Source organism: Rhinopithecus bieti, unplaced genomic scaffold, assembly GCF_001698545.2.
Source record: "Rhinopithecus bieti isolate Rb0 unplaced genomic scaffold, ASM169854v2 scaffold_19546, whole genome shotgun sequence".
Taxonomy (NCBI): domain Eukaryota; kingdom Metazoa; phylum Chordata; class Mammalia; order Primates; family Cercopithecidae; genus Rhinopithecus; species Rhinopithecus bieti.
Genome location: NW_016809475.1, coordinates 632921 through 644426, shown reverse-complemented (window position 1 = coordinate 644426; position 11506 = coordinate 632921). Strand labels below are relative to the sequence as shown.

The 11506-nt window shown below is 43.6% G+C and overlaps 2 protein-coding genes across 2 annotated transcripts in view; both read left to right on the top strand.

Annotated features, from left to right (window-relative positions):
• Nucleotides 1-11506, top strand: part of FBXO36 (F-box protein 36) — a gene marked incomplete at its 5' end in the record, with an annotated part of 55602 nt that overhangs the window by 10578 nt on the left and 33518 nt on the right. The window contains one exon of the mRNA XM_017889519.1: nucleotides 3901-4009. Within this exon, the coding sequence (XP_017745008.1) occupies nucleotides 3901-4009 (109 nt within the window). The remainder of the gene's footprint in view (nucleotides 1-3900; nucleotides 4010-11506) is intronic.
• Nucleotides 5225-7096, top strand: LOC108540435 (microsomal glutathione S-transferase 1-like). The gene is made up of 2 exons (XM_017889509.1): nucleotides 5225-5260; nucleotides 6388-7096. The coding sequence occupies exons 1-2, from the start codon at nucleotides 5225-5227 to the stop codon at nucleotides 6727-6729; spliced, it is 378 nt and encodes a 125-aa protein (XP_017744998.1). The 3' UTR covers nucleotides 6730-7096.

The window sequence follows — 11506 nt, the reverse complement described above, 5'->3', positions numbered from 1 at the left end:
CAACAATACTAAAAAAAAAAAAAAAAAAAAATATATATATATATATATATATATATAGTGTGTGTGTGTGTGTGTGTGTATATCTATGTATATAGTGTAGCTCATCAATAAATTCCTTAGGAAAACTCTTGCAAGTTGGATGTCTGAGTCAAAGGGCATGGAAACCTGAATGGTTTATGATAGGTATTGCCAAACCAGTTGACACTTCTCTCAACGATTTTTTTAAAGCGCTTCCATTTTTCCCTGTCCTCACCAATATAGGGTTTTATCACTTAAAAAAATTACCAATTTGAGAAAAAATAAGTGTTAGAAAATATTATTGTGTTTGTTTTGGCAGCACACATACTAAAACTAGAACTATACAGGGAAGATTAGAACGGCTCCTGCACAAGGATGACATGGAAATTCATGGAGTGTTACATATTTTTAAAAAATGTCTTATCCGGGCACGGTGGCTCACGCCTGTAATCCCAGCACTTTGGGAGGCCGAGGTGGGCGGATCACGAGGTCAGGGAGGTCAGGAGATCGAGACCATCCTGGCTAACATGGTGAAACCCCATCTCTACTAAAATACGAAAATTAGCTGAGCGTGAGGGCGAGGGCGCCTGTAGTCCCAGCTACTCAGGAGGCTGAGGCAGGAGAATGGCGTGAACCCAGAAGGCGGAGCTTGCAGTGAGCTGGGATCAGGCCACAGTACTCCAGCCTGGGCGACAGAGTGAGACTCCGTCTCGGCAAAAAAAAAAAAAAAAGTCTTTAAAATTTTAGGCCAGGCGCAGTGGCTCACACCTGTAATATCACCACTTTGGGAGGCCAAAGCTGGCGGATCACGAGGTCAGGAGTTCAACACCAACCTTGCCAATAGGGTGAAACCTTGTCTCTACTAAAAATACAGAAATTAGCCAGGTGCAGTGGCGGGTGCCTATAATTCCAGCTACTCGGGACGCTGAGGCAGGAGAATTGCTTGAACCCGGGAGGCAGAGGGTGCAGCAAGCCAAGATCGCGCTACTGCACTCCAGCCTAGGGACAGAGCAAGACTCCATCTCAAAAAACAAAAAAAAAGTCTTTAAAACTTTACATGTATCTATTAGGCTGGGCACAGTGGCTCATGGCTATAATCCCAGCACATTGGGAGGCTGAGGTGGGCAGATCACTTGAGCCCAGGAGTTTGAGACCAGCCTGGGCAACATGGCGAAACTCCATCACTACCCAAAAAATACAAAAATTAGCTTGGGGTGGTGGCACGGGCCTGTGGTCCCAGCTACTCAGGAGGCTGAGTTGAGAGGATCACGTGAGTCCGAGAAGTCGAGGCTGCAGTGAGCTGGGATCATACCACTACACTCCAGCCTGGGTGACAGAATAAGACCCTGTTTTTTTAGAAAAAGGAAGAAGAAAATTATTAATTCTGTTTTAATAAGTACAATACATGGAACATAATCGAATCTTGCAGTTAAGCTGTGATTGTGAACATTAGTTTTCTATGTACTGCTCTGTAGTCTGACAAGTTGTAGTGTGAAGGTTGTACATAAAAAAAAGCGTCAGGCCTCCAAGGGAACTCTTGTGTTTATGAGTTAGCAGTGAGGAGACTTGGATTCTGGTCCTAGCTAGCCATGTTTCCTTAAGCAAGTTAGATTCTCAGCAATTTACTTTAAATACCTCGGAGGGGCCAGTGGGAAGCTTATCTGTGTGTGCAACTTAACTTGAATGTGTGCCATGGAGTGTCCTCCAGTGGCCACTGTGACAAGCACTGCAAATGTTGCCTTCTAAATCAGTACCAGAGGGTTCATTAGTTAGTATAAGGAATGTCAAAATAATTTTTCCTTGATGAAATGAATGGTATGCAAGATATGAGGCCAACAGATTGTACAGGCATCTCTCTGCCTTTTTATGAACAAGTTAAGAAGCAAGCCCAGCAATGTAACATTTCTGGAGCGGTGCCCTGGGCTCGATCTCCATTTGTTCTGGAATCCCCCACTCAACCAAGGATTTTGTTGCTTGATCTGGCTGGAAGGATCACCGACTGTCATTGTAACATAGGGGCCTTGCCTATTAATATTAAATAATGTTTAATGGAAAGGAATATTGCAGTGCGGAGAGATTGTCCAGGCCTGTGTTGCTGTAAAATGCATGCCATTTCTACTGCAGTGCTTGATACCTCTCTGTTGTGAACTGAATTGTGTTCCTGCCAAATTCTAATGTTGAAGCTGTAGCCCCCCATGTGACTGTATTTCCCATCTTTGTCCTCCTAGCCTTCATCCAAATGTGGACATAATTTGGTCTGTTTCTCAAATTAGTGGAAGTTTTGTCATCTTAATTACCTACCCAGCTCCATTACAGGATTAAAAACATAAGATATGTTTCAAGAGGCTTCTCATCAGGCCTATTAGTTGACACTGCCATGAAATCAACACAGCCTTTAAGTACAGTCCATAACCATGGAAATGAAGTTTGCTTCAGATAAACCAAAATTCTCAAAGAAGACAAATGCGCTATCAGCAGATCCATTACCAAGAAGTGTCCTGTGTAATGACACTTTTTCATGCATCAAACTAAGCATACCGATGTTTTCCCCATCTCTGTCCATGTAACTTTGCTTTCTGTGGGAAAATTATCCACTCATCTTGTCTGCCCTGTAGACGGGGAAGGAAGGAGAAGAACTGAGCAATTTCTTTGGAATTAGCTCCCCAAATTATGGAATGTTTATTCTCAGACATCTTCCAGAAACAGATAACCATTTGGCTCTGGGTGATTTTAATATCAATCAGATATTGATTGACCTGATGGAATTTTTGCTTGTTTGTTTGTTTGTTTCTGAGACAGGGTCTCACTCTGTCATACTGGCTGGAGTACAGTGGTGCGATCTCAGCTCACTGCAGCCTCAACCTCACCGGCTCAGGGGATCCACCCACCTCAGCCTCACAAGTAGTGGGGACTACAGAGCACACCACAATGCCCAGCTCATTTTTAAATTTTTTTGTAGAGACGGGGTCTCATTATGTTGTCCAGGCTGATCTAGAACTCCCAGGCTCAAGCAATTCTCCCACCTCAACCTCCCAAAGTATTGGGATTACAGATGTGAGCCACTATGCCCAGCCTTTGACCTAATCTTATTTTATTTTATTTTATTTTATTTTATTTTATTTTATTTTATTTTTGGTGGGGAGGATGGGCAGGGGATGGAGTTTGGCTCTTGTTACCCAGGCTGGAGTGCAGTGGCGCAATCTTGGCTCACTGCAACCTCTGCCTCCAGGGTTCAAGTAATTCTCCTGCCTCAGCCTCCCGAGTACCGCAAGTGATCCACCTACCTCAGCCTCCCAAAGTTCTGGGATTACAGGTGTGAGCCACTGTGCCCAGCCAACCTGATCGAATTTTTTTTTTTTTTTTTTGAAGACAGAATCTCACTCTGTTGCCCAAGCTGGAGTGCAGTGGCACAATCTCAGCCCACTGCAAGCTCTACCTCCCAGGTTCACGCCATTCTCCTGCCACAGCCTCCCAAGTAGCTGGGACTACAGGCGCCCGCCACCATCCCTGGCTAATTTTTTTGTATTTTTAGTAGAGACATGGTTTCACCATGTTAGCCAGGATTGTCTCCATCTCCTGACCTCGTGATCCATCTGCCTCGGCCTCCCAAAGTGCTGGGGTTACAGGTGTGAGCCACCGTGCCCAGCCTGACCTGATCGATTTTAAAGATTCCTTCCAGCACTATGGTTTTGTGATTTTAATCTCTAAGGAAAATGTTCTTTGATGCCCAGAGCTTACTTCTAATTTGATATGATGCCAGACTGCAAAGTTATAGTGAATGTTGGACATGTAGCCTTATGCGAATTTTCAAAACACCAAACTTAATGTAACTGTTAGTATTGAAATCAATTTTAATTCATATCACTTTGTATTTAATTACAGGTAATCTTTAGATGGTGGAAGATCTCTCTAAGGAGTGAGTATCGATCAACAAAACCTGGAGAAGCAAAAGAAATCCATGAAGACTTCCTAGAGAATTTACATCTTCAGGGTAAGGAAGGGAACATATTATGTACCGCTGTTAAGTTCTCATTAATTAGTAGTAGATTTTGTCAAAGAAGTTTCAAATATATTATCACTTGAAATATTGATATGCAATTATGTACTTAGATATACAATGTTAGATCCTTAAAAACCAGAAAACTGTTATTTTTTTCCTTGGAAAAAATCTTAGTGTTTAAGATCCTAGGTTTGGCCGGGCACGGTGGCTCACGCCTGTAATTCCAACACTTTGGGAGGCCGAGGCGGGTAGATCACGAGGTCAGGAGTTCAAGACCATCCTGGCCAAGAGGATGAAACCTTGTCTTTACTAAAAATACAAAAATTAGCCAGGCATGGCGGCACACACCTCTTATCCTAGCTACTTGGGAGGCTGAGGCAGGAGAATCGCTTGAACCCAGGAGGCAGAGGTTGCAGTGAGCTGAGATCACACCATTGCACTCCAGCCTGGACAACAAGAGCGAAGCTCTGTCTTAAAAAAAAAAGGGCCGGGCGCGGTGGCTCAAGCCTGTAATCCCAGCACTTTGGGAGNTTATATAGAAGGGGAACTTAGAGGTTAAGTAGCTGTCTGAGTCCGTTTGGGCTGCTCTTATGAAATGGCATAGACTGGGTGGCTTCAGCAACAAACATTTATCTCACAGTTCTGGAGTCTGGTGAGTCCAAAATCAAGATGCCAGCAGATCTGGTGTTCAGTGAGGGCCCAGTTCGTGACTTGCAGATGGCCATCTTCTCATTGTATCCTCACACCAGCAAAGCAGAGACAGAGAGAGAGAGAGAGAGAGAGAGAGAGAGAGAGAGAGAAGGAAGCAAACTCTCTCCTTCCTCTTCTTGTAAAGACTTCTTAATTCCATTCATGAGGACTCCACTCTCTTGACCTAATTACCTCCCAAAGGCCTCGTATCCCAGATACTATCGCGTTGAACATTAGGCTTTAACATACAAATCTAGGGGGCCACAAACATTCAATCCTTAGCAGTAGCTTACCCAAGGTTACATACAAATAAAGAGTGAAACTGAGATTCAAACTGAAATTGCATTAAATCCAATCTCATGCTCTTTCCATTGTAATACATTTATTTCTTTATTCAACATATATTTGTTGTACATCTAGTGTGTTCCAGGCAGTTATTTAGGGGAGCACCATGATGAACATGACAGACAGGCCTGACCTTAAGAAACTTATCTGGAATACTTATTCCAGATAAAGATGTTGAGGAAAACTGATGAGCAGTATCCCAGCCCTGTGCATCAGTTCTCAACATCTTTATCTCTAATATAATGTTCACATCCTATTAAGAAAAAATAGAAAGCATATGAGATTAATTTTGCAGTTTGTGTTTTTATCTGCCATAAATTATTAAATAATGGCTCATGCTTAAATATTTTTTAAATGCAGATTTCAAGTTTCAAGGGATGGGGAAGCTATTTCAAAGAGCATAATAATTGCAGGAAGAAATACATGAATGTGTACTTCTTATTCCCAGGAATTCAATTCAGCTTCTCAAATTTTATTATACAGTATTCTTCAACCCAAAGTTTTATCTGCTTTAGAAAAGGAAAAGAGGTACACATGTTCTGACAAAGTACAAGACACCTTTCCCATCCCTTACTCTTTCATGCTTCTTGCCGGTTCTCTAAAACCTTTGGCAGGTAAACATACTACTTTCAGATGAGCCAATCACTTGGAAATGTTAGTACACTTGAGGGAAGGTATGTCAACATCACTGTGAAAAAGATACCAGTGAACCATAGTAATGGTCAATGATGACTTAGAATTATGCCTTTCCCCATATTTGCTTCCTTTTCACTGTTTTATTCACTGGTTTTTGTTCGAGTTCTTTTTTATGCTTCTCTTTTTACAACTTTGCATTGTTAATAAAAATTCAGTTTTAACTATAGATGCCTTCTTCTCCTCTTGTGTTTGATTTATTGCTCCAAATGGGCCAACCTGGATGTCTGTATTTCTTCCACTAAAATGCAAATAACTTACTAGGTAGAATATCCCCATGTTATTTGCTGGTTTGTTTGTTTTCTTTTTTTTGAGACAGAGTCTTGCTCTGTCACCCAGACTAGCTTGTAGTGGTGCAATCACAGCTCACTGCGGCCTCAACCTCTCAGGTTCAAGTGATCCTCCCACCACAACCTTGTGAGTAGCTAGGACCGCAGGCATGTGGCCCACCACCATGCCCAGCTATTTAAAACAAATTTTTGTAGATACAGGGGCTCCCTATGTTGCCCAGGCTGGTCTTGAATTCTTGGGCTCAAGCAATCCTGCCTCAGCCTCACAAAGTGCTGGAATTACAGGTGTGAGCTATTACTCCCGGCCAATATTTGAAATAAGTTTTTTTTTTCCCTTGGTATTTGGAATAGGTTTTTGCCAATCCAGAAGACTGTGTAACATTTGGCAAAGGAGAAAATGCCAAGAAGTATCTTCGAACAGATGACAGAGTAGAACGTGTACGCAGAGCCCACCTGAATGACCTTGAAAATATTGTTCCATTTCTTGGAATTGGCCTCCTGTATTCCTTGAGTGGTCCCGACCTCTCTACAGCCATCCTGCACTTCAGACTCTTTGTCGGAGCACGGATCTACCACACCATTTCATATTTGACACCACTTCCCCAGCCAAATAGAGCTTTGAGTTTTTTTATTGGATATGGAGTTACTCTTTCCATGGCTTACAGGTTGCTGAAAAATAAATTGTACCTGTAAAGAGAATCATCCAACTCATTATCCAGTTGGTTTTTTAAGAATTCTCTACTTCCAATTTATAATGAATACTTTCTTAGGTTTTAGGTAGGAGAGGAACAGAGGAATTACGAACTGGGGTAAACCCGTTTTGAGTATTAGCATTGCCAATATCCTCTATTCTTGTTTTTACATTTGGATTAGAAATTTAGCATAATAATTCTTAAGTCTTTTGTCTGATTTTTAAAGTACTTTCTTATAAATTTGGATCATGTTATGATTTGTAACATTCATGCAGCACTTCACTTCTGAATCTATAAAATAATTGTGTGTATGAGAAACCTATATTTCAATACTGCTGAAACGGACATGAAATAAAGAATTTAAAGAAAAAAAAAATAATAATAATAATAGTAATGTTTTAAAACTAGAAGACACCTTAGAGATTCTTATTAGTTATAGTTAACAATGTTATTTATATTAATATCAAGTACTTTCACTCATTTTGTTATAATATCCTTGTGAAATAAATATTATTGCCATGAGATTCAGAAAGGAGGATCTCACGGCTAAATACTGACATTGCCAGGACTAAGCATTGAAACTCAAAAAAATCAAGCATATTAATCTCATTTAGAAGGCAAACTCTGAGTGGATCTTTGATAATCAACATTCTTTAAAAAATTCCATTATTTAGGCTGAGTACAGTGGCTCATGCCTATAATCTCAGCACTTTGGGAGGCCGAGGTGGGTGGATTACCTGAGGTCAGGAGTTTGAGACCAGCCTGGCCAACATGGTGAAACCCATCTCTACTAAAAATACAAAAATTAGCCGGGCGTGGGGGTGGGCGCCTGTAATCCCTGCTGCTCGGGAGGCTGAGGATCACTTGAACCTGGGAAGTGGAGGTTGAAGTGAGCAGAGATCGTGCCACTGCATTCCAGCCTGGGCAACAGAGCGAGACTCTATCTGAAAAAAAAAAAAATTCCATTACTTAACAATAATAGTATGTGATAGGCCAGGTGTGGTGGTCCACACCTGTCATTCTAGTACTTTGGGAGGCTGAAGTGGGAGAATTTCTTGAGCCCAGGAGTTCAAGACCAGCCTGGGCAACATGGCAAGACCCTATATAAATATATCTAGAGTGTGTGTGTATATATGTATGTGATAGTTTTGTTTTTTATATATGTGTGTGTGTGTGTGTGTGTGTATGTGATAGTTTGTTGTTGTTGTTTTGTTTAGAGAAGCAAGGTTTTGTTTTGTTTTGCTTTCTTAAATAGTCAAAAGTTGGGCTGGGTGTGGTGGCTCATAGCTATAATCCCAGCTCTTTGGGAGGTGGAAGCAGGGGGATCACCTGAGGTCAGGTGTTCGAGACCAGCTTGGCCAACATGGTGAAACCTTGTCTCTACTAAAAGTACAAAAATTAGCCTGGTGTGGTTGTGCAAGCCTGTGATCCCAGCTACTTGGGAAGCTGAGGCAGGAGAATCACTTGAACCTGGGAGGCGAAGTTAAAAAAAAAAAGTCTGCTGGATTGAGTGGTTCACTGTCTTACTGTCTGTGTGCAGTATCATTAACTCCTTTATGGCAAATATTTATAAAATTCATTGTTGGCTTAAGAACAACCAGGTTGTCAAATAAAGAAAAAGAGAAGAAAATGTGACTGAGATTAGAAGAAAAAGAAAAGAACAATCATATTGGTGGAAGGCTATTTACTTTTGACTGAATTTCAATCAGTCCGGGCATGCCGAACTTCTTAAATTGTGGACCAGACATGTTTCTATGCAGATCACTCTAAAGTAAACTTTCATAAAACACATTTCATGTTCATTTTCAAGTTAAGATCCATTTTTTTTTTTTTTTGAGACAGAGTCTTTCTCCGTTGCCCAGGCTGGAGTGCAGTGGCACGATCTCAGCTCACTGCAAACACCACCTCCCAAGTTCAAGCAGTTCTCATGCCTCAGCGCCCCCACTTCCTGCCCCTGAATAGCTGGGACTACAGGCACACACCACCACACCTGGCTAGTTTTTGTATTTCTAGTAGAGATGAGGTTTCACCATGTTGGCCAGGCTGGTCTCGAACTCCTGGCCTCAAGTGATCTGGCTGCCTCGGCCTCCCAAAGCGCCAGGGTTTATAGGCGTGAGCCACGGTGCCCTGCCTCCATTTTATTTTCTAACCACTGTAGGACCTTCCCCAGAGCTATATGTCTAGTGAATGCTGCATTGTTCCTTGAGACTGTGATTTTCTGTCTTCCACAAAAACCTGGAGATGGGGATTTGGGCCAGAGATTGGAGTCAAAAGCCTTCCACTGCCTTCTGAGTGCTGGCTAACCTGCAGACCTCACCAGTCTCTTGCCTGTTCCAGGCATCTTCCAAGCCCTGCCCTTGATAAGATATTGGGGGGAGGGGTCAAGCTCCTGTTAAGATACTGGGGGAGGGGGTTCACTTCAGGATAGCTACTCGAGGGGTTCTGATATTGGAAGAGAAAAGGCAATATAGCAAAGATTTTATGAGTCTGACAGCAGGCCTGCCTCCCTGCTGGCTGTGTTCCTGCTGGACAGCAGGAGAGTTGAGGGATTCAGCCAAGGCATGTACCAACCAGGCTTTTTAAATGGTAGTTTACAGAGCTGCAGTCTCAGGGCTGCCAGGTGGTTTCCCGCCAGCCAGCAGCAGCACTGTGATACCAAATTAAATCAGCCCGGCAAGTTCAAAGGCTCCTATGTCTCTGTGGGGAAAACTCCAAACCATGCTGTTGTTGGTCTCCGTATACCCACTTCTTAGAGAATCCTTCAGGAAGTCCTCTGTCTCCAGAGGAAGGAGGAGGGTTCATGGTAGCACAGACTGGGGCTCAGTAAGCTAGGGTTGAAATCTCTGTCCTGCCACCAGCCTGCTGTGTGACCACAGCTGATTGCTCCCCACTCTGAGTCAGTTTCCTCATACTTAACTGGAGATAATGGTTACTCCATGTGGCCATGGTGAGCCTGATACAAAGTCAGGTGCAGTGGCTCACGCCTGTAATCCCAACTACTTGGGAGGCTGAAGTGAGAGGATCACTAGAGGCCAGAAGTTTGAGACCAGCCTGGGCAACACAGTGAGAGACTGCCCCCCCCCCCCACCGTCTCTGAAGAAAACTGTAACAGAATGAAAAGCAAGACAAAGTAACCTGATAGATGAACAGTCGTTTTTTTTTTTTTTTTTTTGAGACAGGGTCTCACTCTGTTGCCTAGGCTGGAGTGCAGTAGCACGATCACGCTCACTGCAACTTTCACCTCCCTGGCTTAAGCGGATCACTTGAAGCCAGGAGTTCGAGACCAGCCTGGCAAACATGGCAAAACCCTGTCTCTACAAAAAATACAAAAGTTGGCTGGGCATGTTGGTGCCTGCCTGCCCAGTTACTCAGGAGGCTGAGGTGGAAGGATCACCTGAGCCTAGGAGGTTGAGGCTGTAGTGCACTGTGATTGTGCTACTACACTCCAACCTGAGTGACAGAATGAGACCCTGTCTGAAAAAAAAAAAAAAAAAAAGAAAAAAAAAAATTTTCCCAGCATGTCCTCATGGTTTGCTGTTGTATTAGTCTGTTCTCATATTGCTATAGGGAAATAACTGAGAATGGATACTTTATAAAAAAAGGAGGTTTAATTGGCTCATGGTTTTGCAGGCTGTGCAGAAAGCACAGCAGCTTGATTTTGGGGAGGCCTCAGGAAGCTTCTAATCATGGTGGAAGACAAAGGGGGAGCAGGTGTCTTATATAGCAGGAGCAAGAGAGAGTGATGGGGTGAGGGGTCACACACTTTTTTTTCTTTTTTTCTTTTTTGAGAGACCTAGCCTCACTCTGTCACCTAGGCTGGAGTGCAGTGGGGCCATCCTGGCTCACTGCAGATCCCACCTCCCAGGCTCAACTGATCTTCCCACCTTAGCCTCCCACGTAGTCAGGACTTACAGGCATGTGCCACCACAATAATTTTTTTGTATTCTTTGTAGAGATGGGGTTTCGCCCTGTTGTCCAGGCTGCTCTCAAACTCCTGAACTCAAGCGATCTGCCTGTCTTGGCTTCCCATAGTGCTGGGATTACATGCGTGGGCCACTGTGCCCAGCCTCCTTCCTCTATCTGCAAAGCCAGCAATGGCGGGTCTTGTCTTTCTCACGAGGCATCACTCTGACCTTGCCTCCGTGGTCCTGTCTCCTTCCCTGACTCTGACTCTCCTGCCTTTGTCTTTCCCTTATAAGGAACTTTGTAATGACATTAGACTCTCCAGATAATCCAGGATTGTCTCCCATCTCAAGATCCTTAATTTGGCTGGGCATGGTGGCTCACACCGGTAATCCTAGCACTTTGGGAGGCTGCGGCAGGTGGATCACTTGAGGTTAGGAGTTTGAGACCAGCCTGGCCAACATGGTGAAACTTCATCTCTACTAAAAGTACAAAATTTAGCCAGGCATGGTGGTGAGTACCTATAATCCCAGCTACTTGGGAGGCTGAGGCAAGAGAATCGCTTAAACCTGGGAGGCAGAAGTTGCAGTGACCCGAGACAGAGCAAGAGCTTTTCTCAAAAAAAAACAAAAAAGGCCGGGCGCGGTGGCTCAAGCCTGTAATCCCAGCACTTTGGGAGGCTCAGACGGGCAGATCACGAGGTCAGGAGATCGAGACCATCCTGGCTAACATGGTGAAACCCCGTCTCTACAAAAAAAATACAAAAAACTAGCCGGGCGAGGTGGCGGGCGTCTGTAGTCCCAGCTACTTGGGAGGCTGAGGCAGGAGAATGGCGTAAACCCGGGAGGCAGAGCTTGCAGTGAGCTGAGATCCGG